Source organism: Desmodus rotundus, chromosome 1 (assembly GCF_022682495.2).
Source record: "Desmodus rotundus isolate HL8 chromosome 1, HLdesRot8A.1, whole genome shotgun sequence".
NCBI lineage: Eukaryota > Metazoa > Chordata > Mammalia > Chiroptera > Phyllostomidae > Desmodus > Desmodus rotundus.
Window position 1 is genome coordinate 5299151 of NC_071387.1, and position 27534 is coordinate 5326684.

Sequence of the window (27534 nt, forward strand, 5' to 3'; positions counted from 1 at the left end):
CCCACAGAACCAGCCTCCAGCACGACCCCCCCTCCCAGTCCCTCATCCCTGTCCGCCACGGCTGGCCCATGCACAGCTGGCAGTGGCCTGAACACAGGACTCCCCTCTTCCATCTCTGTGCTCCCCCACACTTCCTGTGTGTAGCGTGTGCTTGACCCTCGAGGCTCCCTGGCCTGGGTGTGGTGCTAGGCACACCAAACCCCCCTCTGCCCTCCCCTCCCCACCCCAGAGCCTTCCTTCAGGGTTTCTCCTCCTGAAGAGGCTGCTCCGCTCTCACCCCTAGGAGCAGGGAGTGGCCTGGCCCCTGCAAGCCAGGAAGGAACACAGCTGAAGTACACCTTGTCTCAGCGGCCCCTCTGGCCCAGGATGGTGTGAAGCCCACAGCGCCCCTCCAGTCCCAGGGCCCAGGCCCACTCCCAAGCGCCCTGGGCAGGACAGCAGCGCAGCCACCCTCCGCAGAGCGCAGTGTGGGCAGCAGGAACTGCGACTCCTCACGTGTCACCTCCCAGCTCTTCAGCAGGCTTCCCACCCTGAAGCCCTTGCCCATGTCCTCAGGGTCCCACTGTCCCCTCCATGCCACCACCTCCTGCCCCTCCCTGCCCTGCACCATGGACAGCACGTGGCTCCGTCCCACGCTCCTCTGAAGTGAACCCAGAATGACATGCCAAACAGGTGCTGAGGGCCCGCCTTCCCAAAGGACAGGCAGCCCAGCACCCTTTGGAGGCCTGCTCCCATCAGTTCTCTGGTGGCAGGGCAGCCTTCCCCTACTCTGGGTCCCGCCCAGCACACAGAACGCAGCAAGCCAACAGCGAACATCACTCCCTCCAACAGCCTTCCTGACCTCAAGCCCCCACCCGCTCTCGGGGTCTGGTCTCTGCTCCCCTTCCAATGAAACTCCTGCAGGGGAAGGTGTTGAGACAGAGCCTGGCTCTGCAGCCAGCCTGCCCAGCTCCACATTCTGGCTTCTGGACGCGGACGAGGGACCTCTGTGCTTCCTTGAGCCTTCCCCACCACTTTGCCATTGCCGTTCCCTCCCTCCCTCCCCACCCCTGCCCAGCACCTGCTACACTGCCCTGCAGCCAGCTCTCTCCACAGCTCCACGTCAGGCCTCAGCTCTCCTGTCCTTAAAGGCAACTTTCCTGACCCTCATAGCTCAAGTAACCACCCCCCACCCCAATTAGTTGCTGTTTTCTTTATTACACACAGCGCTATCTAACAGTGCATCAGGGATTTGCTGCGTCAACCACACTAGAATGAGGACCGTGCAGCCACCACTTGGGAAATGAGTGAGTCCACACTCTGCGGTCTGAGTGTCACAGTGCCCACCTTTCAGGTCCAGAAGCTGAGGTTCAGATGCAGTCAACTGGCCAAGGGACAGGCCTGGGCTTGAGCTCAGGCCGGCCTGACTCCAGAGACAGGGCTCTTGGACAGCGGCTCTCCCGTGCCCTATGTGAGACCTCGAAGGCCAGGAGAAAGGACCAACGGTTCTCATTTTCTGAGAAGACTCATCTGAAGACAGAAGCCCAGGAACAGGAGAGTTTAAAGAAGCGTCCGAAGTCTTGGGCACAGCAGCCCCTGAGACTCCCGACTCCACCACAAGAGACCAAGGGGTGGAGGAGGAACGGAGGGCACACCCTTAAAAACCGCAGGGGCATGCTTCCTAGCCAAGACCAGTCCAAAGGCTCCCCCAGCAGTGTGGAGCTGACCAAGCCTAAGGGGCTCTTCACCAAGGAGGCCCCAGTGAGCACTGGGCCCGGAGTAAGGACTTCCACCCTGCGTGCCTGGCGTAGGCTGTCATCTACTGACACCCTACAGCTGGGAGCGGGTGTCTGCTCCCATGTCTGCCTGGGCAACCATGACATACCCAGCAGGGTGAGCCTTCCCACGGCCCAGGAAAAACTCACCCCAGACCCCAGGGAAACAGCTCAAGCCCTAGGCTCCATGACCAGGGGAAAGGGGACTTGATGGGGGAACAAATAGTCCCGTGGAAATGGAACAAACATGTGGCATGAAAAGACACAGGTGACAGGTGCAAAACAGAGGCTTTAATCCAAACAGCAATGAAGGCGCAAAGGGGCTGAGTTGGGGGCCCACGAGGGCACGGGAAGGAGGGGCATGGGAAGGAGGAGCAGGGAAGGCGGTGGTCTGGACCCTGGGAGGGAGGCAGGCCGACAGAGCCTCTCCTAAGAAAATTCTTTCTGTGACTCTTGTGACTCCTGCCCCAGCCTCTGCCCAGGCCATCAGCCCAGACCCAAGGGTTAAGCCCCTGAATTGTGCTTCTCGGGGGCTCCCCTTTCCCAGAGGGCATGTGGACCCAGATACAAGGAGGGGCTAGTGGAGACGGGCAGGCCTGGGCTTGGGCAGGGGAGAGTCTGCAGGAGTCAGGCCCAGGAGCAGCCCTAGAAGAAAACTCTGGAATTGACATGCTGCTACCAGCAGCCCCTTACCCCCTGGGTGGTCCTGCCCATCCTCGGAGCCAAAGCCCAGGCTTGGGAGGCCATCACCGCCTCATCCTGGATACCAACAGGCGAGTTCAGGAAAGTAGGAAGACAAGGGGGTGGGCTTTCTGGACCTGCCTGGGCAGGGCGGGGAAACAGGGCTGAGAGCCTTGGGAAAGCAGCAGTGAGGAGACAGTGGTGGCCACAAAAATGTACTGAGAGGAACCCAGGCTGTCCCTAACCACAACGGGCCCCAAGCCCCTTCCAGTCTCTGCCACCCGCTCCCAGCCAGAGATAGCTTTGGAAGGGCAGGTCTCACCCAATGAGCCCTGAGCAAGCCCTGCAGGACCCTCTCAGGGGCCCAGCACCTACCCAAAGGGCAGGTTCCAGAGGCTATTCTGGGGTGGGGACAGGTGTGGCCATGGCAGAAGACCTGAAAAGTCAAGGCCCAGAGAACAGAAAAGCCAGGACGAGGCACTCACTGAAAACAGGCGCTCCAGGGCTCAGGGGCAGGAGTGAGGAGGTGGGAGGGCCACCGGACAGCCAATACCTCTCCCTGCCTGCCCCACCCCAGGCTGGCCACCAGCCTCAGCCTTCAGCCCCCCGAACACCCAAACACCCACCCAAACATGGCTTGGGAAACTGACCCACCCATCAACCGACCCAACCCCGAGAAAGCAACAGAATTGGCCAAATACCTCCCCTCCCCACAGTGGCGCACGGCAGCCTGGCTCTCAGGACGGGACTGGCCAGAGGGAGGAGAGGAAGGCCAGGAGCGGGATAGGGCCCTGGGACCCTGTCCTAGCCCCTCTCTTCTTCACCATCCACCATGGCAGAAGTCAGCAAACTGGCCACACTTTGGTCACTTCTCCCAACTTGGGTCCTTCAGCCATATGCCCTGAGCCTTTCCTGACCCCACATTCACCACCCACCCCAGTAAACAGCCTCTCATCAAACAGAAAGAACAGAGGGAGGGGGCGGGAGGGGCCACAGCTAGGGTCAGGAAGGGCAGGCAAGGGAACTGCGGCCTGGATGGCACTGGCCGCTCAGCCCCTCCTAGCACAACGAGACGGGCTGGATGGGCAGCAGGCTTCCGAACTTGAAGTGCTGGATCACGGGGAACTTCTCCAGGCACTGTGAGGGAGGAGGGGAAGAGCAGACAGGTGAGGGCCTCACGGCATCCTGCCAAGGCCTGCTCAGGCCTCCCAGGGACCCCTGGAGGCTCAGACCAGCTCAGGTCTAAAGGCATCCCAGGACCCAGGAGGAGGTCCAGTCTCAGGTCTTTGGGGAAGGGCAAGGCTTCCTACCTCTTCCTGACCACCCCTCCATTCAAAGACCCCCACTCCATGACAATCAGACCCACCAAATAATGTGAGAGAGAGAAAGGCAGCCCAATCCCCAAAGTATTAGTCAAGAAGAGAGGCAGCCAAGGGACATCAGTGGGACCAGAGGCAAGAAGAACCCTCTAGATCATTGGAGGACCCCCTAGCCCAAGTCCCCGCTCTGAACAAGAGGTATGAGGACCATGAAACACAAGCCTGAGGAGGATCCAAGGTCCATTTTCTCCCAATTTTCAGTTCTTTGGACTGAAAAAGGCATCTTGGCACTTTGGAAAGAGACAATAAGAACCAGCTGACAGCCCCCGACCCCCAGGGCAATTCCCAGCAGCCCTGTGTGTGGGGCAGAGAACAAGAGCACTGAGCAGGGGGTGGTCCTGCTCCCCAAACTCAGGCCACCAGGGCCTCAGCCCCAGACTTCTGGCATAGGAGGGGAGATGGAGAGATCTAATGGCCTACCACAGAAGCGGGCCTGGTCCACAGGCCGCCAGACCCCAGGCCCGCTCCCCTCTGCCCTCTGCCCAGGGCACTGCTTCAGAACCACAGGGCCCAGCTCCCAGCCGCCCTGCACACAGGCCCCCGAGGATATGCGTCTTCTCACAGAAACCACCAGAACATGGAAAACTTACGGCCTCAGAGGGGGTGAGAAACCCATTCTGTGACTGTGGCCTCAACCTCCAACTAAGAGGGACAAAGGCATGCCATGCCGCCTAGCTCCCTCACCTCAGCGACCAGCTGCAGAAACGAGGGACCCACCCAGCTGTCTGTGCTGTGTGCGTGTCAGTGTTGGGGGACCACAAGAACTGAAGGGGGGCCGGGAGCTGAGCAGGAAGAGGGAGACGTTTTTGTGTAGCGGGAGAAGGCCGGGGAACCAAGCTCAGTGTGGCAGCAGAACTGCAGGTCACATCCCAGGCTCCCTGGCCTGGGGCAGAGCAAGTGGGGAGCAGCAACTGGGGGTGGCCCCTGGGGGGAGGAGCAGCAGCAGATCTGGGCCAGAGGCAAAGCAGCTGCCATTGTGCTTATGTCATGGAGGAAGTGGTGGGAGTTTGTAAGGGGGGGCAGGGCCCTGGAATTCCAGAAAGGGTCAAAGGTCAGCCTGCTTCAAGCTGCAAAGGCCAGAAGCTTGGGGAGGGGGTGGGGTAGAGTTCTTGCCACTCTGCCCTCAGGGACCCAGAACAAGCTGCCCCAGGCCCCAGGCCCCAGGAAAGGCGAGGGGCTGGGCTAAGGCAAGAGGCTGCTTGGGGCCAAGAAAGCCGATGCCCCAGGGCGACAGTAAAAGGGAGCCTCGAGCAGGGCCTTTCTCCCAGCTGCCTGTACCCTGGGCCCACCTCCACACCCAGGAGAACACCTCAGCCCATCCGGGACAGGCTTTCCACCTGGAGGCCCTTCTGGGCCTGGAGACTCAAGAGGGCAGAGAGGCTCTCCCGGCCCAGGCCCACCAGACAGGAGAGCCTGCCCGGGGAAGCTGGGCCGTCCCCCACGGGGCCCTGAAAGCATCTGCTCCTTTGGTTCAGAAAGGCCAGGACAGGCAGCTTGGGGCTGCAGGCAGCTGGCTCCAAACCCTGACGCCACCTGACGTGGGGCCTCCGTGACAGCCCAGGGGACAGCCACCCCCAGCAGCCAGCTCTGGCCAGCAGCACTGGCACTGGCTCACCCTTTCAGATTTCAGACCAGCGGGCTTTGCCACACAGACTGAGAACTGGTCTGGAAAACCAAGTCCTTCCTTTGGGCCTCTGGGCAAGGAGCATGTGATCCCATGGACTCTTGAGGACCCAAGACCATGGGCCACTTGCCCCAGTGCCGACCGCCGGCTCACACCACACCCCGTGCACCCGGGGCTGGAATGCCCTGTGTTCAGGAAGGGTGTTTTGTCTTCTGCTCCTGCTCCCTCGACCTGGCCCTGAGCTGCAGCCAGTGCTGGTCCCTGTCCTTGTGTTCGGCATCCACAGAAATACTGACAACTGTCATACAGACTGTCTGTCCTCACTACGCTCTCACCATTTTGAATCAACTCAGAGTTCATTTGCCTGTGAAGGAGCAGGTGCAGAAGCGTGGCGGGGTCCCCTGTTCTGCCCTTAGGGGCCCAGATCAAGATAAATTTAGTTACTCAAATAAAGACTAAGGAAGGACAGCATTTTAAGACCCCAAACAGGAAAGGCACCAAAGAGTCCTGCCCGTGATACGGGGGAGGGGGAAGCTGGGGATGGGGGTGGGTTAAAACCCTTCTCCCCTCCCAGGGCACTGCGCACAGCCCCCCACTGTGGGGAGGGCTCAACAGTGTGCCAGAGCTCCCCAGCAGCATCCACTGAGAGTGGTGCGGGGGTGTCAGGGACAACAGGACACCCAGAGGGCAGTGACCCGTGCGCTCCTCGCAGGAGAGCCGGAGGAAAGGGCTGGTCGCTGCCCGGAAGGAGCCTGAGCAGCCCAGCAAAAGCTCCTCTCAGATTAGAGAGGTATGTGGGCTGGAACCTAAACACAGGATGTGAGGTCCAGAGGAAAAGGCCTGGAGGGGGAGGGGCGGAAGGGAAAGAGAGGGCCAGCCCGGCCAGTTCCAGCACCATTAACCCCTTCAGGGCCATGTAGAGCAAGAGAGATTGATCGGAAGCACTTGTACCACCCAACCACACAGCCCTACCAACCCCAGATCCCCACCCCCTGCCCCCTGCCTCCTCCCACCAGCCCCCACCCTTGCTCCCGGCCTCTGTGGCGGGAACCTAAGAAGCCGGGTGTGATGCAGTTGACCTGGAGATCCTCACTCCAAGGGAGACATGGGCCAAGGGCCAAGAGATGGGCCCCACAGACAATATCTGAGACCCCAGTCTAAAGCAAAAAAAAGACTTTGGGGACCCACTGTTCCCGGTGAGGGACTTCATTCACATCCAAGCTGGAACTGGCCAAGGTCAAGCAATTCCAGACTGGTCTGCCCAAGATGTGGAAGGAGCTAGTGGAAAGGACAGGGTGGAAAGAAAAGGCCCCTTCCTACTTGCCAGAGAAAAAGCCACTTCCTTGGCTGGGAAAAGGGTGCCAAGGAGGACAAGGAGGGCAGGGGGCAGCCACCTCCCAGCAGGGGGCACTCCAGAAACACTGGCTGGGGTGAGGAGGAGGACTACCTTTAGTGGTCAAAAATGCCAGCTCCTACCTGTCCAGTGATCACACACCAAAGTTTGAGAAGCACCACTTTGGGAAGTGCCTCCAAAGGATAAAACCCTTCCCCAAGCACATCTTCATTTTTGTGCACCCACAGGGCGGCAGAGCTGCCAGGGACCTCTGCCACTTGACAAGTGGAACGGAGGTTCCCCCTCTGCCCCCAGCAGCAGCAGGGCCTTGCATCCTTCCGAGAGCAGAACTGGGCCTCAGTCCAGGGCTTTTTTGACAGCCCATCCCACAGATGGAGATTCTGAGGCCTCAGGGGTCAGAGGGGCTGGCCCAAGACTCAGAGCAAAATGGTGGTGTGGGGGTGGAAGAGTAGCAGCCCCAGGACCAAGGGCACCAGCTAGCCCCTGCTCACCTCGGCCTTGTACATGCGGATGAGACCCTGGTTCACTTTGGACCAGGTGGGGACCGCACTGATGTTCCACAGCTGGTTGGAGTGCTCTGCAAACGGGCCCGTCTTCATCTGGAAAAGAGAGTCCGAGGCTGGAAAGGCGGGCCACCTGGGAGCCTGCGCTCTGCTCCCTGCAGCAAGGTCAAGCGTGCGCATGCATGTACACAGGCACACAACGGCGCACACACACACATGCAGACACACCCAGGTACCAGAGACAGGGTCCCTCTTGACCTGCAAGACTCACTGGGAAAACATAACCCCCAGTCACCCTCTTTCTTCCACAGCCAAAAATGGGGCATGTAACTCCCTCCCCCTCCACCCAAATCTAGCAGCCTCAGAAAAAATACGCTTCGCCCAAGCTCCTAGTGCAGCTCCCACCAACCAGCCAGACCCAAGGGCGCCCTGACAGCGTGGGGACAGCTCCCACTCAGAGAAACAGCAGCAGGGGCCTGGACCCAACTCTCCCAGCCCAGCCCACACACAGGGTGGGCTCTGTCACAGGACACTTGGTCTGCACCTGCCACTGGCAGAGCTGAAGAGCCGAGGGCGGGGTCAGTTTGGAGGAGAGCCCGCCTGCAGACAGACTGGGGGCACCTGCAGCAGATTCAGGATGAAGGTCTGTTCAGAAAGAAAGCCCCTGACCTGGCTGGGAAGTGTAAAAGAGATGGTAACCACACCAGCAGGGGACAAGCAGGGGCAAGGACCGCTCCATTCCTGGTCACTCTCTGGCCAAAAACCTGGCCTCCGGGCAGGAAGAAATTCTGCAGCAAGCCCAGTGGGGCTCCTGTGACATCAGCAACCACAGCCCGGAGAAGGGGAAGTCTGGGTGCCTGAGCGTGCCCCTCCCACACAGCCTGGGGCCTGCAGGTTCACATTTAACAGGCAGGTGCCAGTCCCCACCACACACACCCCCATCCTGCTGATCAGCAGCACTGACGCCAGGAGAACATGGTTCAGCACCCTGAGCCCCAGGCTTCCGAGCAAAGAGTCAGAAAAGCAAAATCAGCTAAGCTGGCAAGGAAGCACAGACTTGGACCCCGAGAGTGTGGAAGGTTCCAGAAGACGCTGTTCGTGGAGGTGGGGCTGAGAGAGAGCTATTCCAGGGAGAAAGGAGGGGTCCAAAGCTCTCTCTGCATATCGGGCATCACAAGAATAAAGGCCCAGAAGCACATCACCATACAACACCCCCCCCCCAGCTGCCCTCCGGCTGCAGTCTCTGCCAGGTGACCCGATCCCACAGGCCTTCCCACTTCTTCAGGAAGGGCGGCTCTTTAAACACTGTCCTTTTACCGGTCATCTCCCTCTCCTGGCTTAAGTACCCCCAAAACCTGTCTCAACCCCCCAGGTTCAGTACAACAGGCTCCTTCCTCCCACAGTGAGGCCACAGCCCAGAGCACTAGACAGAGACAAACCCACCCTGGTGCTCACAGGGCTTCTCCCAGGCCAGTCCCTTCACCCAGACTCTCTCCCCTCCTCTAACTAAGGCACCCTCCTCTAGGAAGGCAGCCAGGCACCCCTGCCTGCAGGAGCCTGGCCTTCCAGGAGCTCCCTTCCAAGAGTCCCACTCAAATAGGCTCCACCCCCAACCTCAAACCCTCCGCCTCACCCCGCCCCTTCCCCAGGCTCCCTGCCCTAGTGGACAGGGGCCTGGCTCCAGCCCCTTCTCACTTGCTTCCAGGCCTTTAGCTCAGGAGCCAGGGAGCCGCGTGACCAGCTTCCCTTTGGTCAGGGTGCCGGGAGAACACCACTAAGGAGGACCCTGCCGGCTTCCCCCGACTGCAGCAGCTCTAGGGGCCTGCTCAACGAGGGTGCTGGGCGGACGCTGGGAAGCCTCATCCACTAAGGGCCTGGAAGAGGAGCCCCAAAAGATCTCTCTGAACTGCTGACAGAGCCAGGGGGAAGCCTGAGCTCCAGAGCCCCAGTGGCCCTGCCCCCACCCATGAAAAAGACAGAGATGCTCTTTCTCTAGGGGAGCTGCCCTCCTTCCACCCCCAGGCCTTCAGTGTCCCAAGGTCTCCCCAAGTTGCAAAGGAGACTTTGCAACTCTGGGAAAGGAAAACAGATGAGGGAGAAAAAAGGAATGGGCAAGAGAAGACAAAAAAAAAATTAGCTCACTCTAGCCACAAAGGGAGAAGAGAAAGAGCGAGACCAGCAAGCAGGCTGCAGTCCCGCAGTGACCCCAGGGGAATCGTGTGAGTCAGAGCAGCCATGTTGAGCAGGAAATTACTCACAGACGCTGCGTTCCTGCCTCTCCACTCCCAGGAGAATCGGCCTTTTGTAAATGGTTCCTCTGTCAGTAACTGAGGGGGATGGGGCGGGGGTGGGGGAGGCTCTGCACAGCGCCTTCCTGTCAGCTCCTTCCCTTCCAGCTGAAATCTGATCCCTCCCTTCCCAAAACTCCAAATTTAGAAGCCAGATTGAAACTGAAATTCTTTTCCTGCCTGCCTTGGGCTCTTAAAGGCGCAAGGGCTGCATTTCCTGCAGCAGCAGAAGCTCTTTGAGGTGGGTCCCTCTTCTGGGATGCCCAGGGCTACTAGGGCAAGTCTGGTAGGTTCCCCAGCCCCGCAAGAGACCAGCCAGGAGAAGCTCGGTTCCATTTCTAGCTTGTTCTGCTTCACCCAGCAGCCCTAGCCCTAGTGATCCCCAGGGCTACAGAGGGAGCCCCGCCCCTTCCAAGCCACAGCACGCTGAACTGCACACCCACCTGCAGGCCTGCCTGCCCGAGTCCGGCCCTGGGCCTCCTTTTGTCAGAGTGGGCCAGGCCAGGGCACTCACTCTCCACCAGGAGCTACAGATCACTGGTCTCAGGGGGAAGGGGGTAGAGGGTAGGGGTAGACGCTGCAATCAGCAGCCAGGTCAGGTGGGCAGAAGGGGGCTCTCACTACAGTCACCTCAGCTCTGTGGCACACCTCCTAGTGACAAATGTTTACCACCATACCCAACACCTAGACCCAAATTCAAAACCAGGCCTTGCAGAGAGGGTGTGGAGCAATTGAGAAGTCTAAGGCCTCCCCAGTTAAATGGTAACCAAAACCTTCTCCACGTTCAACGTGCCTTTAGTGCCACCTAGTGGCCACTGTGGGATTTTTTTTTTCTCTAGCAGGGGAACTGGATCCCAAACTTTGGGAAAGCTTTTGGGTTTTTATACCTGTATAACCAACCAAACTAACAAAAATATAAAGTTTTAACCAGGAGTCAATTCCCATATTACCTGAGGCCAGGCACGGCCCTCCTCCTTGCTAGTTACTGACAGGGACCAAGGCAACTGGCCTGCCACCAGGGGAAGCCAGAACAATTTAGCCTTTTACCCTCCCAGGGAGCCAAGCCACAGCTCAGCAGAACACGTGCACCCCTGCACCCCTCCCTGCTCCTCCAGCTCCTGGGGTTTGCCGGGGCTCCACAGGCCCCTGCATTCCACTCAGAGTGAGCAGCGGTACTGGCTCAGAGTGAGCAGCTGTACTGGCTCTTACAGCAGTGAGCCAGGCTGCCCCAAAGTCCTTCCGACCTTGGGCCCGCCATGCTGCTGAAGGCAGCAGATCTCTGCGAATGAAGTGGTGGCCGCCCACCCATCAGCCCCGGGTCAATTTGCTGACTTGGAAAAAACGTGTCATTCCCCTCTGGCCTCTGGAGTTTGGCAGAAGCCTGAGCCGAACGCTGACCAGGAGGAGCCAGGAGCTACAGATGCTTAACCAGGCTCCACCCCCACCCCCACCCCACCCCCATCTTCAGGGGACTCAGAATGGGCAGGCAGCCAGCTGCCCCCACAGGCAGGGTCCATAGGTGTGCCAGGGACGACACTGGGCCCAGTGGACATGCATGTGGGCATCAGGAAAGAAAACAGGGGGGCCTCTCCAGACAGAGCCAGGGCACCCTCTGGAAGTTTGCGGGGGACAGGCACTAGGCAAGAAGGATGAAAGGCCGCCTCCTGGAGGAAAAGCCCTGAGAGCAATGGGCCCCGGCTTTCCTGTGCAGTCACCTGAAATGTGTGATTAAGTATAGGTTTCTGGCTCTCCACCCTCCCCCCCCCATTCTGATTCAGAAAGCTGGGGTGGGGCCCAGGAACGTGCATTGTAACGAACTCCACAGATGACCTTGAGGAGGTTGTCCAAGGCTGCACTGTGGGAGACCCAGTTAAGTGACCCCTGCTGGGTGGGCTGGGGAGGTAGGGGGGGCAGGCCTGCTTGTTTTCATCTGTGGCACCTCACCTGGCCCATGTCCTTGGGCCCTGACGGAAAGGTGTCCCTTCAGAGAAACCTATCCTGCTGTCCACTGCAGAGCCCCTCCATCTCCTGAGATGGTCTGTCCTACACAGCCACACACACGGAACTCCGCAGGCCGGCCGCCCCACCTGCAGGATGCTGACCCCGCCCACCCTGCAGACCTGCTGTATCAGTCACAGGGCCGCTAGTGAGTGGGTTCAGTCTCTCAGCTCCAGTGGGAAGCCCAGACCACTGGTTTGGAGGAAGAGATCCTGGGTGATTAGAGGCTGACTCAACCTTTCAGGGAGGCCTGGTGGGGCTTCCCTTTCAGTAACCCACCTCCTGGGACCAGCCCTGCTGTCTTTGGGCAGCAGCTCTGGCCCCTGTCCAAAGCCTCGGCTCGTCTCACCCTGGGGGCTGCCCCGGGCTCGCCCCTACCCCCTCACCTCGGTGATAAACAGGATGCACTCCAGGAACATGTAGTCCTTGTGGTTCTCACTCACGGCCTTCTCATCCACGAAGTGCCTGGGCTCGAGATACGGGTGATCTGGGAACAGCAGAGGGCCCGGAGCTCAGAACTGGATGCCCATACCCCAGGGCACTCGGCCTACATGGCCCACGCCCACCGAGGGCCACGGTCCCGCCTGTGTGCCCAGAACACCGGACCTCACGGGAGCAATGAAGAGCCTTGTGCATGTGCGTATTCTAGCAGGATAAGCTTTGACTCGGCCCCGTATCCCTGCAGTGGGGATAAGAGCAGCACCCCCTTGCAGGGCTGCTGAGAACCAGCTGACAATCATGAGCACAGAAAGGCGCCTGGCATGGCGCCTGCCCAGGTGTCAGGTGATGGTCCCCAGGGTCATTGAGAAGCTTCAGGGAGATAACCTACCCAATGCGCTTAGAGCAGTGCTGGGCACAGAGCACGCACCCGACAGTGGTCGCTTACTAACATTATCGTGTAGTCAGCCACACCTGCGTCGGAGCAGAAGCTATCCCCCACCCACATCGGCTTGCTGGGGGGAAAATGGGGGGAAGTGCCCAGCAAGCAGTCCACTGCCCAGCACTTGGTGGCAGTTCTCATATGGGCTCCTTGCACATGGCTCTACAGTGACAGCAGACGACAGTGGTCACTGAGCCCCTGATTTTTAGCATAAAACCCCACAAGTTGCTGCCAGGAGTGGGGGTGCATTTCACACGGGTCCAGCCATGCTGTTTCCCATCATCTCGGAGGACCTCTGCCTCCCCCCCCCGCCCCCCCCGCCTTCCCTGCTGGCACGCAGCAGAAGGTAGCCAGCAAGCAGCCTCCACCTATAGCCAGTCTAGTGCCTGCTTCACCAGCTACTGCTGTCTGGGCAGGAGGAGGAGGAGGAAGGAGGGGCGGGGACAGAGGAAGCCGGGAGCAGGGACACAGAACACGCTCTGAGGGTAGAGGCGCACGCCCCGCTGCAGTACCTATCAGCTGCGAGCTGCCCCAGATGAAGGGCAGAAACTGGAAGTCGTCTAGGCCCCACACTCCCTGGCTGCCTGCGGGCTCCATCCTGTACGTTTTCTGAAGTTTCCGCATCACCTCGAGGTACCTGTACAGGAGGGTGGGGAAGACAGGGGAGGTAGCAAAGGTAAAAGGACAGCCTCGATCCTTCTGCCACTGGGAGCACAGAGAGGCTGGAAACAGCCACCTAAGAGTGGCACTGGTCTGTTTTGGTGAAGACCTACGCACACCAGTCATGTCACCGATACTCTCCGAATAACACTGCTGGCTTTTCTTCTCCCACTCAGTCTGCCTTCGGCCCGGGAAAGGGGCAAAACACCTCCTGGGAAGGGGCGTCAGCACCATCAACTCCTGCCAATGCAAGACCCTGGGCAGGGGCCTCAGCCTCTCCGCCTCCGCCTCGGGCTTGCCAGTGTCGTGAGGGGCTGCATCCCAGTCGCCACAGAGCCCCTGCATCGTGGTGCTATGGGGGCAGGGCCCTGAATGGGCACTGTCAACACGCTGGTGGTGGAAACACACCCACCAGGTGTGCTCCAGGTGGTTTGGGTGGTGAGGGGCGCGGGTCAGAGCCTGACTACCAGGGTTCACTGGGCTGTGTGACCCCCATGAAGAGACCCCGTTTAACTGCCTCGGCATCCCCATCTATAAAATGGAAATGACAGTTGCTACTTCCTAGGGTTATGGTGAGAATCGGTCACTCGCTGCTACCAGGATACGCTCTGAGAAATGCACTGTTCACTGTCATCGTGCGAACGTCACAGAGGGACAGAGGGTGAGCTGTGGCTATAGCGCTGAGCCGGGGCCTCCACTTGTTGAACACCGTGGAGGCATCAGCAGTCGTCACGTAACATTTCCTTCACTTGTTAGTCCTTGAATCTGAAGCTGTTACAAGTACTCTTGGACAGGCCATCCACAGCTGGAGCCTGATTCGGCCAGAACAAGAGCACCCTGTCCCCAGTCTGACAGTAACAAAGAAAGAGACCCCCGCACTCCTCCCCGTCCCACTGGCAGTCGCCCCTCCTGCCCGCCCCTCACTCACCGATTGAACACCTTAAAGACAATAGCTATCTGGTCGTCCACCCGGAGCACCCCGATCTTGCAGAGACAGCAGAGGAAGGCAGCGAAGGCTGCTTCATGCCCTGGGGAGTAAAACAGCTGAGATTGACAGTCTTCCAAAAAAAGGAGTGGGACTGTTCTTGGTCTCCCCAGTGTCCAAGTCACTGACACCTGCCCCTCTAAGGAGGGGGGCAGCATGGGGACTATGGGGGCTCTGCCCTCCCCAGAAAGGCCTTGGCCCTTGTAAGAGTTACCAGCACTATAATTCTACTCCTACCAGGCCCATGAGTAGGCATGAACATTTTATTTTGTAGGTCTGGCCCACCACGCCCACTCTGTTCATTGAGCACCTACTATGGGGGCAGTCACTGCCTGCCTCAGGCCCCACGGAGACAGCCCTGCCTGTGTTTGAAAGTTCATGGCAGACATTAAATACATAATCACGTCTAGGGTTCCAGCTCTGCGGGAGGATGGGGTGATAACCACAGGGTGTCACAGGGGCACCCTGACGTAAGGGCTCAAGAAGGTTTCCCTAAGGAAATAATATTTAATCTGGAATCTGAAATATGAGTAAGAATCGGCAAGGCACAGAGGTGAGGAAAGCAGAGACAGCATTTCAGCCAGTAGAAACAGCATGTGCAAAGGCCGTGAGGCAGCGGGGAAATGCGCCGTTTGAAGAGCCCTAAGGCCAGCACAGCTAAAGCAGAGAGCAAGAGAGGAAGTGTAACAAGATGTGGCGGGGTCAGACACGCCGTAACAGCCATAGTGAAAAGCTCAGCCTTTGTCCTCAGAGCAACGGGGAGCCACTGAAGGCTGCTCAGCAGGTCACGTTCTAAGCATGGTCCCATCGCAGGGTGAAGGCCCCTTCTCCCGTTCCTGGTCATGTCAGACGGAAGTGGTTGGCAGCACAGAAAACCCTGCCTGGACTTTGGACTGAGTCCATGGTTCAGTGTCATAGAGGGAGAGAGGTGGAGAGTACTTTCAGTGACATCTGTCCTACTTTCCAGACCCCTGCACAATTCCCAACATGACCAGCCAGAACCCAGGCCACCCTCATTCAGGGGTAGCCATCACTCTCACATACGGGAGAGCAACTGAGGGTGGAAAAACCCACCCATGCTAACCCGACCACTCTCCTGTCTGGGGTCTTACCATTAGTCTTCATCAAAGCCCCACCCCTGAAAGCATCAAAAACACTTGATAAACCTGTTCCCTAGCAACGGGGGACTGACACAAGGCTTTCCCAGGACCCAGGTCCAAGGGGGCCCCTCTCCAGCCTGCCTCTGTAGCCTGGGCTCCTCTTGAGGATCCTGAAACCCAGGCAAGGAGTGGGCCCAACAGAGCGGCAGCTCTCGCATTTGCCCGCTTCAGGGTGGGAGGAAGAGGAAAGGGGGTACTTCCAAAAAACAATGACCCTCCTCAGCCACCCCAACCCAGAGTACACTCTCTGTTAAGGTGCCTGCATGCTCCCCTGCCCTGAGAGCTCAAGAACACAGGGAGTGTGGCCGAGAGCAAGGGGCACAGGGAGAGGGTGGCCATGATGCTGCCAGAGGCCACCAAGCTCTTTCATTTCTCGAGGCTTCTGTGAGCAGTTGCCTTGAGATATAGTAAGTGCTCAATAAATCATTTTGATGATGATGATAAGCTCAGACAATCTATGGAAAGAACAGGAATCAGCTCTGCTCGTGTGGCAGCACGCATGGCATCAGCTCCCCCTGGTGGACGAGGCCAGAGTCACACGAGCAGTTCCAAGGCTCCTTGCACTCCGCACCACTGCTCCCCAGCTGGCCCAGACAGGCTGCTTGCTCAGGGCTCCCTGAGAGACAACCTGGAAGCAAGAGGAAGCAGCCCAAGAAAAGGTCGCAGTGAAGCCAAGTGCATGCCAGGAATGGCAGGTACCTGTGCCATAGTCGATGCGCGTGGAGTTCCCCACTGACTCCTTTAGGTAAACAGCCACCTCAGGCACAGCAGCTGCCAGATGGGTGGGGACCACTGTGGCCACCAAGTTTTCTGCTTCCTGATAACACAAGAGACACAAAGTGGTGGCAGCAGATTATGCAGCATCCTGGTAGGCAAGCGCCCACGAACACCCAGGGGCAGCGTTTGGCTGGGGCCCAGACCACTGGGCCAGGCGGCCCGGCTCCCAGTTGTGACAGGTCACAGCTGGAAGAGGAGGGAGGGCATTTATTCTCACACAACAGAGACACCACCCTGGGGTGGGTTTTCACCTGCTGACCCTTCCTCCAGGTGACAACGTTCTGGGGGCAAGACACTAGGGACCTGAAGCCATCCAACTCTCCCATCTGCTAACTCATCGACATCCCCACGGACGCCGTCTTTCTTCACACTACCAGCAAGAGTCTGTGCCACATGTCCACCGAAAGACGTACGCAAGGAAGTCCACAGCAGTGTTATTCACAGCAGCCAAATCGTGGAAACCACCAACTGAAACACCCACTGACAGCAGCATGGATGAACTGTGCTATGTCCATACAGTGGAGTATTACACAGCAAGGAAAAATCCACTGCTGCGCATAACCATGTGGGTGAATCACACAGACATAACGTTGAGTAAAAGAAGCCGGATGTTTATATGAAGTTCACAAAAAAGGCAAAATCTACCTACAGGATAGAAATCAAGAGCTGGGGAGACATCAGCTAGGAGGGTGCATGAGGGTCCTGCTTAAGTGCTGGAATGTTCTACATCTTATTATAGGTGGTGGGTACAAGGGTGAAAACACAGTAAGCTGTACAGCTATAATAAGTCAGCTTTAGATTATTACTCAATAAAAACCTCTAAAAAAACAACTCAAGCCCATATGCCATCTTAGGAGCCAGAGGCAGCCCAGGCCACTCTAAGGGAAAGAAAGCATTTTACTGGGTCCCTGAACTCCCCTCTGCTCCATGTGAAAACATGAGGCCGGAGAAGTGAGGACCCCAGCTCCACTAAGTTCAGTCATGGACACGTAGCATGGGGATCTCCTGGAGACCTGGCGAAAGTCTGGATGTGCAGACTCCACTCTGGACCTACAGACTCTGCTTTTCTCAGGATGGGGTTGTGACCCGGCATTCTGTTTGTCTGTGTGCTTTGCTTCGAATAGATAGAGGTTCCATGGGATTCAAAAATAAACACATCGTAAAAGGGATGCATTGAGAAGTCCCACCCCACCCTTGTCCCCACCCATCCTCCTCTTCCCTGCCCTCAAAAAGAAACCACAGCTTTATTTGTCTTTTGTGTAACCTTCCACTGGTGTTTCTCTATGCAAATTAAGTGATATAAACATATCTTTTTATTTCTCCCTCTTTTTAACCAAAAGGCGGCTTGCAATGTGCATCACAGCTGCTCTTCAACGTGACAGTAAATGGCAGAGTCCCTTCCCTGAGTCCCCTAGTCGGACTCCTTATTCCTCTTCACGGCTGCAGAGCGCTCCTTGCAGGGACCAACCCCGGTAATCTAACTGACCCCTGCGGATGGGCACCTAGGGCGTTGGAATCCGTTGCTAACACACACTGTGGCCTACTGAGCAGCCCTGCGTGGAGCGCTCTGCATCCACATGGTGATTCCCAGAAGAGGACTAACTGCATTTGCACTTTTGGTAAACGGAGTTGCCATCTGAACAAGCGCCCAGTGACTCTGACATGGCTGCAAGCCCCCCGCAGCCAAGCCCACAGGCTTCTCTGTGGCAGCCTCACCTCATCGAGTCTGGCGTACCAGGTCCTGTAGGCCTTGTTCCCAAAGCGAGATGGCTGGTCCACTGGAGGAGTCTCGTCAATCCACCTGTCCAGCGTGTTGAGAAGAGCGACCAGTTTCTCAATGGCCTGTGGGGGCAAAATAGAGGTGGCCAAGCCACAATGACCAGTGCCTCAAACCAGAGCCACAGAGGGAAGTCCCAGCTGTTGCTGAACAATGATCCCAAGCCGTGGTGCTAACTGGCATCCCCTTTGCTGTCCCCTTTCTTCCCAGCCATCCCGAATATGAAAAAAGCCAGGGGAGCACAGTGTGCTTTACAGGAAGGGACCAGCCCTGGGCCAAAGGGACAAGTGTGGCTTCGGCAGCAGGGCCCTCCAGCTAGCCTAGAGGAGCTGCGGGGCAAGCAGGAATGGCAGCCCGGACCTTCTTCAGGGGAATCAGTGGGGCCCTCTTTAGTGCACAACGCCTCCTCCTAACCACAGAGAACAGGGGTGTGCGAGGCAGAACACAAAAATGACCAGTGACCCTGCCACCCAGAAGTAAACGCTACTGGTATTTTAACCTGCTCTTCAGCTTCGTCTTTTTCTAGTGCTTTCTATTGCTTATCATGGTGACACTTTTGAAGGCAGCTGGACCTGGACTCAAATCCCAGCTAAAACACCATTTAGTTGCTGCAAGCCCTTGGGCCAGTGACTTTACCTCTCTGTGCCCACTTCTTCATCTCCAAAATGGCATGATAAGCACCTCCTGAGGCTGTTACGAGGACTAAGGAACAATCCAGGACAGATGCCTAGTGTAGCGCCTGGCAGACGGTGATGGGACACGGTTATACACGGACTCTATACACGGGTCATGGGCACACGCTGCTTTGCAGCCTGCTGTTTCCTCAGGAACCTTGTTGCACACCCACGTGTAAACACAATCCTGCAACAGCCTCTAGTAAGTGACCAGGATTTCAGTGTTCCAGTGGATTACACATTTACTGAGTCCCTTACCATCCCACGTTTGGGTGATTCCCAGCCGTTCGCTGCCACAAACCACACCGTGGAAAACCTCCTGGCAACTTGTGCTCTGCGGCAATGCTGGGCCAGAGGCACGGATGGGAGAGGTGCTTTGTGGGGCCGCCGGTGTCTTGTGATCCCGACCTTTCCCACGGGAAGCAGGGACTGGGTGGAATCGGAGTCACAGGCCCGGGCAACATTGGCACACAAAACATTACTCGATGAGGAAATCAGGTGAGGCTGTCCATCCAAACCACAGGTCTGTGAGGACGGCGAGAAGAGCGCCCCTTCCAGAGGCGGCTCACAGAGAGGGGCCCCGTGAGGGCACCAGAAGGCTTGGGAGTGCTCTATGCAGAGGGTACTCAAAGGCGGGTGGCCCTGGGAGGAGGGGCCCTGCCAAGAGGTGGGTCAGGCCTGTGTCTACTGGGCACAACTGGTGGAAGGGATGCCTCTAGGAGCTCCTGGCACTGGCAGGAGCCAGCAGGGTGGCGCCCACAAGAAAAGCAGTGATGGGGAGGGCAAGGCACGGTCACAGGCCACACACAGACATTTCCCAAGAGCTGCAGAGGTACTTGGGAAGGCGGGGAGGCGGGGAGGCAGGCTGGAGCTAATCGTGTGCACACTGGCCAGTGCCCCCGCTGCACAGCTCCAGGAGGCACAAATCACACAGTTGTCCTCTAAGTGGCACCTCCTGCCACTGTGCAGCATGACAATAGTCTCACCTCCCGTCCCCTATGCTTGAGGCCTGGGAGGAGGGAAAAAGATACCTGTAGAGGAGAAAGCTCCTTTAGATTTGGCTGAAGCAGAGGGTCAGGGCAACATAAACCTGCCTTGCTGAAGTGTGACAGAAATGCCACCAGAGCCTGGCTTTGTAAAGAACCAGGTCACCAGGAACACTGATGAGGACAGAGCAGACCTGCCCCCACAGAGCAGCTGGGACGTAGGAGGATGGTGCAATAGTCCTGGCCCCAGGAAGCACCAGCAAGGGCCATCCAGAGATGTCCAGAGATGTCAGCCTTCGGTGACAACGAGCTGAGGGGGATCAAGGAGGTGCTCCCAGCCCACAGTGGCCAGGCCCCAGCTGCTAGCTCAGCAGGGCCAATGAATAATTAAAAGGCTCCTAACAATTCGTTCTGCAGAGAGATTTCTAAGTTGGGGGTGGGGGTAGCCTCTGTCGTCTTGGCTAGTGAGGAGAGAGGAGTTGGAAGAGAGGGAACTGGGGGCTGGAACCTGAAAGCACAAAGAATACTTTGACCTCCACTCCTTCTCCCTACTCCAGTGCTTCCTTTTTGGATTTCAAGAACAAGTAAAATTTTCTCCAAAATTTTCTCCAAAATTTTACTTACCAATTTTTTATTTTGCCCTCATTTTAAAAATAAAATGAAACAACAAACAATAAGCCTATCTACTATCATCTTTATTCTGCAAAAATTAAAAATTCTAACCCCAAAGAGAAGGACAGACATAATCTCGAAATGAAGGAGAACCTCTAAACATGGGTCTAGGCGGGCCCCCCATCACCCTTGCTTGCGCCCTTTGCTGTGGGCAGTCCGGGTGCCGCCACCCAAGTGTACTGTGCCCTCTCCCCAGCTGCAGCGGCCGCGCCTGTAGCAGGAGGCAGCAGTGACAAGCAGCAGGAGACCCAGGCTGCCCCTCGCAGAAGACAGTCCGGTAGGCCACGTGCTGTGAGCTGTGTCCCCTGCTGCCCCTGCCAGCGTGGGCAGAAACTGAGAGACCTAGTCCCCTCTGTCCCCAGAGAAAGGAGCATCCCACTGGCCCAGTGCCAGGATGAAGCCCAGCTCTGGAAGAGCCTCCTCAGCCGAAGCAACAACACTACTGGAAATTCGAACTGCAGAACGACTCGTGTTACCAGTAGCTTATAGTGATGACGTGTCATCCAGTACACGCCAGGCACGGGGCAAACACACCCTACACGTGGATCTAGCAAATCCTCCCCAGGGGCCGTAAGTAGGTCTTTGGCTCTTCCCACTCTATGGTGAGGACACAGAAGGTCACAGGGGACAAGGCCACTCAGGTCAGAAGTGAGAGGTCATCAAAACCCAGTCACCTGACTCCAGAACCCAAGCACTCGACTTGTGACCCTGCCCACGGAAGAGCCCCAGTGCTATGACTGGCTGGGTACATGGCCCCGCCACACTGTCGGGGGCAATGAAGGGACCTGCAAGGGACTTGGCAGCTCGGAACCTGCTGGGTAATGACAACACTCCCCTTTCATTAGGCTTCCTTACCACACTCCCCATCCCGCTGAGCACAGCTGAGCATCCCCTGCCACAGGCTCAAGGAGGAACCCTCTCTCCCACCGTCTGCTCTAGTGGCCAAGCCCCAGAGCACAGGGTGGGCCTGGCAGGAACTCAGGAAGTCATTGGTGGACCAGCTCTCAAGAGAAGACTGGCAATCCCCTGCACAGGCCTGGCTCCCCACAAGTGACAGAAGAGGACCTTGGCCACCCACCAACCATTTAGGGCATATAGGAATATGCAGGCTGATAGGCAACATGAGCCTCAGGATGGGAAGAGAGACCATGTGCAAGAGCAGGGCCAGGCCTCACCCAACAGGCCAAGGCTATGGCTAGAGAACTGGGTGAGACAAGGCCCAGAGAGAGGCTCTCAGGCCCTGGCGTCTCAGATAAGAGGCTCAAGGTGGTTCTGGACCAACTGGGACAGGAATCCAAAAGGCCACTGGAGGTCTGGGACCCAGCCCAGGAAGACAGCATCCAGCAGGGCAAACAGCTTGCAGGACCACACCCTCCCGCGGGTATCAGGCTCCCACAGCTAGCTCTCGCCCTGCCTCCACAAACAAGCCCGTCTCTGAAACAGAGCCCAAGAGCACCCACCTAGCAGTGTGCCACTCACCTCAGTATTCCCACTTCTGGGACGGGCACTTCGGGAACCTACAGACCCAGGTGCAAGGATACTCAGGGCAGCAGTGTTTAGGGCGACAGCCTAAAAGTCTAGTTAGGAGGTTGTTTAAACGAATGAGGTCTGGCTCCGGGAGGCAGCCATTTATAGGGCAGGAGAGCAGGGGCTTGAGGGGCGGGTTGGGTGGCACTCCCCACACCACTAACATCGGGGATGCGGGGAAACAGAGTGAGAGGGCGGCTTTTCTGCTAACGTTATACACGTTTCTATCAGTAATCTCTACAGTGAGCATTCTTTTATGATCTTCTTTTGTCACCTCTTTTGATTTAAAAACTTCAATAAAGACACCAATTAGCAAAAATGCCTGCTATAAAATGGCATATTTACCTTGGCCACAATTTTCTATTCGTAGATGTAAAAAGAGATTAGAAATATAGGCACTAAAATGTCACATGTGTTGGGTGATCATATTTCCGCAGTGGCCCTGCTGTGGGAAATGAGCCCATGTGACTCTGGAGCTCTTTTTGGACAGGCCCTTCCCAGCAGGCTCCCCTCCGTGCCTACCTCAGAGACTTTGTACTCCAAGGTCAGCTTCTTCCCCTTCACACCTTCGTTGAGGGTGAGGATGAATCCGATGTAGTCAGCATACGCCTACCGAATGGGGGGAGGAGAGTGGGACATGGAAAGGGCAGTCAGACCCCCACTCTTTACACCCCAGCCAGCCCCCGGCTCCACCCAATCACCAAATTGCTCCAAGCCACCCAACTCCTACCCCAGTAGCAGGGGCAGCAGAAAGATAACGCCAAGTACCCCAACCCCACCCTCCATCCACCTCAAGGGCAAGCCCGCGACACCTGGGCCTCCAGCCAGAGCTTACTTCGCGCTCACAGTCACTACCAGCAGTCTCTTTACACGACAACCTATGAGCCAGACACTATCCCTGTCCCCATTCTACAGAGGAAGACACCAGGCTGCAGGAGCAGTAACTTGCCCAAAGTCTCCTAAGACCAAGACCTCGTCAGATGTGGAGCAGGACCCCGCCAACCACTCTCCAAAGCAGAGTGGCCGAGTCCTTGACCACTGCGCTGGATCACCAGGAGCCCCAGGAGACCATGAAGGGTCGCTCCGCTGGTAATCTTCCAGATGATTCCCCGCCACACTGGCCAGGCTGCCTGCCTGCGGTGCAGTTGCCTGCCCGGGGCCACGTGGGAATGAGGGTCACACAGCAGGCCCAGTGGGTCCCCCACAACAACTCTCCCAGAGCAGGGCCAGTCTGAGCCCTCACCCTGTCTGTGGCTGCTGTCCATAGTCACCCCTGCAAATCTACTGGGATGTAAGAGAGGAAGCAGCAAGGGGCAGCGTCACCCTCCACAGTCCCTGCTCCCACATGGGTCCAGGTCTCTTGGTGACTAAAACTCAGGACATTATTGTGAACATGACTGTGTGCAAAGTCTCCACTGATGCTGTCACCATCATCTTCGTCGTCCTCACAGCAGTAAAAAGCATACCGAACGCTCAGTAAGGCTCACTACATGCCTGTACCGGGCCAGGTGCTTTTGGGGCTTTAAATCACTGAAGCCTCCAAACAACCCTGTTTTATAAAAAAGGAACCAAGGCTTGGCCAGGCCAGACAACTCGCCTAAGTCACAGAGGAGAAACTGGCGGCCCTGGGCTTCAAGCCCTGTGTCCTCAGCCCCCAAGCCCACGCTCTTGCCGCTGCACTCTGCGGCCTAGTGCGCCACTGGGGGCTGCTGCACAGAGCCCCTCGTCTGGCCACGACAGGGCCCTGCCCTTCACTGCCGAGCTTCAGGTTCACTGCTGAGCTTCAGGGTGCGTCAGAGGCTCCTGGCAGGTACCATCCCGCAAGCACATGAGAAGAGAAAGCGACCGGTGCTTCCCCCAGTGTGGGCGCCCAGGGTGCAACAGGCAAACTCTGTCTGCGCCAGGCCAGGCGCTAAGTGCTCAGGCTCCACGGACCACACGGCCTGGTTCACACACTCTCAACTCTGCCCTTGTAGTGTGGAGGCGGCCACGGACAACAGATAAACCAAACAGTGTGGCTAGGTTCCTGCAACACTAAGTTTACAAAAACAGAGAAAGCCACCTTAGACTGGCAGGCAACCAGCTGCTGACCTGTGGCCTAGGCAAATGCAGGCACAGCTGACTCCTCACAGAACACCTGCCATGCCTGCCAGGAACCCCAAGCCTGCCCTTCCCTACAAGCAACATTCCCCACCCCAGCCAAGCAGACCAGGGGTAGACACCTGGCTGGAGCTGGACCCAAGCCCTTCCCTGGGAATTTGAAATTGGCTCTTTTTCCTGGGCACAGTCTTTCCACAGCCTGACCACAGCCCAGGAGGGGCATGCTGCTGTCTTCTGCCCACCATGGGGCCTGACAGCACAGTGAGCTGGTCTACCCGCCGTGCTCCTAGGTCCAGGTATTTTAGGCTCAGCCATTTCCCTGGCCGAGGCTTCCGAGGCTTTCAACCTCTTCTCCCTTTGATACACTGGCTCCCCAACTTGCTGTTCCCTGTCACCAAGAACCACAGCGACTTGCTCCATCGCTTGGGCGCTCGTGTGCGGCCAGCCTGGCACTCCAGGGGCAACAGGCTGTGAGGCCAGGAGCACAGGTGCTGAGGTTGCCACGGCCCCAGCACCCAGGTCCCTTTCCACTAAAGCGTCTCTGAGTGCTGCCCCTGACAGGGAGGGAGAGTCATCTCCTCCGTCACCTCTCTCCCTAGCTTCTAAGAGCTCCAAGGGCAAGAAGGGTCAGGAGCTCACAGCCCATCATGCCTAGAAAACCACTGTCTTTGACAAAGCCCAACTTTCTCCTCCCAGTTCTGACCCTACCGTGTAGACCCCGCTGGTACCTGGGAGCGCTTCCATTTGCCCATGTCTGGGACCGTATGGATCTCCTTTTTTGGAATGATAAAGTTCTGGGTGGCTGGAGGGGTATCCTCCGAAGAATCTTAACAAAGAAAATGAAAAAGCAAACAGATAAATAGAATTCCGCCCCCCTTGACACACATAACACTTTTAAACCAAGACTCCGACACCCAAGCCCTGGCGCAAACCCGACAAGGCCTCCCAGGACAGTGTTGGCTTGTCATGCCAAACCCAGTGGGCTCCCGCCTGTCCTTCCTCTGCAAGGAGAGTAAGGTTGAGGGGGAGTGCCAGGAGACCTAGAGACCTAAGGAGTAGGATAGAGAATCTGAGATAAGAGCAAGGCAAACCTCTGCCTAATTCAGAATCCAAACCAGGGCCCCAGAAAGAGACCAGAAACTCTCTTCATCCTCCCACCTGTTCTGCAAACCCTGTTCCCGGAACCCAAAATGGAGACCCTCTACAGTCAGTAACTTGCTACTTTAAATAAGATGCTAAATAAAAAGCTTGGTAGGTCAGGCTGACAACCTAACTACATTGTTTTTACTGGAAAATGTGTTCCACATTCCAAATAACCAACTTGCAAATGTGCTTTGAACACAAACTTTTTGTACATTGGAGAGAATGGTTCCCTGCAAGGGGACAGCCCTCCTGCCATTATGTCACAGAGGGAAACCTCCAGGGCAAAGGCTACCCTATAGGTAGCAATGACAACAAATCTCTGATGAAGCACAGGGGTCACCAGAACATAAAATCCTCAATTAAAAAAAAAAAAAAGCCTTTAAACTCAGGACTGTGATAAATGGAGTCAGACCCAGCCTCTCCAGCATCGGATTCTGCCTCTGACAACAGGGCCACCAGACAGCTGGACCCCTAAAAACTCTCAGTGTAAGATGGAAACACCCCGAGTTTTAGACATGTTCCTAAAAAACTCAGAGAGGCCCTGGCCCTCGTGTGGCTCGGTGGACTGAGTGTCAGCCTGCACACCAGTTCGATTCCCAGTCAGGGCAAATGCGTGGATTGTGGGCCAGGTCCCCCAGTAGGGGGCCTGAGAGAGGGAACCACATGTTGATGTTTCTCTCCCTCTCTTCCTCCCTCCCTCCCCCACTAAAAATAAATAAAATCTTAAAAAAAAACCCAGAGAGTATAATGTATTACATGGCAGTCCATGTATACCCCCATGGAAAGGATAACAGCTCTCCACACCGACGGAGCCGTGTCCATGCGTGGCCCACGTCCCCTTCGCAACACATACTACAACTCGGTGACCAAGGTAGAGTAGCCCCATTTTAAGAAAAGACAAGGTAAGAAAGAAAACAGGGTCCCAAAGGTTGCCAGGCAGAGCCAGGTCTGCGCGACCCCAAAACCCAAGGCTTTCACCCCCACCCTGTGCGAGTTGAGTAGTTCCCTCCACTAGTCCCAAAACGTCCTACTTCAGACTTCAAAGGAGGACCCCCCACACACACCCACCCAGGGAAGCTGGGTCTTCCAGGCTGTAGCTACCCTCCGATCCCTCCTCCCTGTCCCGGCCCAGGCTCTCTCCCCCAGACCCTGTGCTCCCCACCCGCCCGGCAGAGACACACCTCACTGGGAATCCCGGTGGCTTTCTATCTGCTGACGTCATTACCAGGCAGCTAAGGGGACACGCATAGTTTTGTATTTAATGAAATAAACGCCTGGTTTCGCCCGCCCAGGGATCACCAAATGTGAGACAGGGCAGAACGAAGAGCCAATGTTTTATTGTTTTTGTTTTGTTTTGTTTTGTTTTAGTGTTTATGCCATTAGAGTTATCCCAATTTCCCTCCTTCCTTCCCCTCCACCCAGCCTGCCCCCGCCAATGTTTTCAAAGCACTGGCTGTGTTTTGCCAACCTATTTGCTCCTGACACAATCTTTAAAGTTTTCATAGCCCAAGCGGGGGAGGGGGGTCAGCAGCCTTCCTGTTCTCCAGGTCACAGGTCTCTCTAAGATCTCTTCCCTGGCACCTGCACCCCGGGTAGTTGAGCCGAACTACAAACAGGCTACGGTGTAAATAAAAGTTACAAAGAGTGATGCCAGAGACAGACTCTCTCATCTCCTTGCACAACCGGCCTTTTTAAATTAGGGGTTTAGACGACCAAGGGCAGTTTCTCCCAATTAAGTCTCAACCACCGAAACTACAGAGGCCGGCCCCCCGAAGCTGGCGGCGGGGCGCGCAGCGCGCGGAGGCGGAGCGGGGGGGAGGGGCGGCAGGCCCAGGCCGAGCCCCGCAGAGCGCCCCCAGCTCCTCCTGCGCAGGGTCTAAGAAAGAAGGCAGCCCCCGTCCTCCGCATCTTCCTCACCGCATGCAGAGCTGACTCCAGCATGCACGGCTGGAAAAGGCCTCTCCGTCTGGCCAGGGCGCTGCCCACCCGACCCCTCCGGCAGGCCGGGCTCCCAAGTCCCGGCGCTGCGCCCCACCCACCAGGCCCCGGTTCCTGCCCTGCCCGCAGTGCCCCTCTGCTCTCGCCCCCGGAGCTCTTTCGTCGCCCGACCCTCCCCTTCCCCGCCCCCACTGCTGGCACCGCCCCCGCGCCCCCCACCCCGGCCCCGCCGGGCCGGCGCGCCCTACCTGGCGGCGACTGCCGCTCTCCCTCAGCCATCTTCCAGCCTCCAGGAGCCCGTCCTGACGCCTGCAGGCCCCTCACCTTTCACTTCCGCACCCACCCTTCCTTTCCCCGCGCTCAAAGCTTTCTAAAGAGAAATGAGCACCGGCCGGCTATAACCGAAAACCAAGAATTAAAGTCACCCCACTGGAGACGACCGCCATGTCTGTGCGGGGCACTCAGGGAGCATGCCCAGCAACGGCCCGCTCGCTGCGGCCGCGCTCACTGGGAGGCTGCGGCCATGTTGGTGCGGGGCACCCGGGCGCATGCGCACCAACGGACCGCTCGACCCCTGACTTGACAACTGCCAGCCGAGCACTGGGAGCGTGGCCGCCATGCTTTTGCGGGGCGGGCGAGGGCCTTTGCAGCAACCATGCTTTTGCGGGGCGGTT

General features: G+C 57.4%; 1 protein-coding gene across 1 annotated transcript; it reads right to left on the minus strand.

Annotated features, from left to right (window-relative positions):
* Window positions 1-2023: 2023 nt before the first annotated feature.
* On the minus strand, window positions 2024-27390 carry PTPA (protein phosphatase 2 phosphatase activator). The gene is made up of 10 exons (XM_024562277.3): window positions 27109-27390; window positions 24508-24605; window positions 22202-22288; window positions 17760-17885; window positions 15966-16083; window positions 14050-14149; window positions 12974-13098; window positions 11968-12068; window positions 7284-7391; window positions 2024-3572 (listed from the first exon to the last, which is right to left on the minus strand). The coding sequence occupies exons 1-10, from the start codon at window positions 27137-27139 to the stop codon at window positions 3495-3497; spliced, it is 972 nt and encodes a 323-aa protein (XP_024418045.2). The 5' UTR covers window positions 27140-27390; the 3' UTR covers window positions 2024-3494.
* Between the last annotated feature and the right edge of the window lie 144 nt (window positions 27391-27534).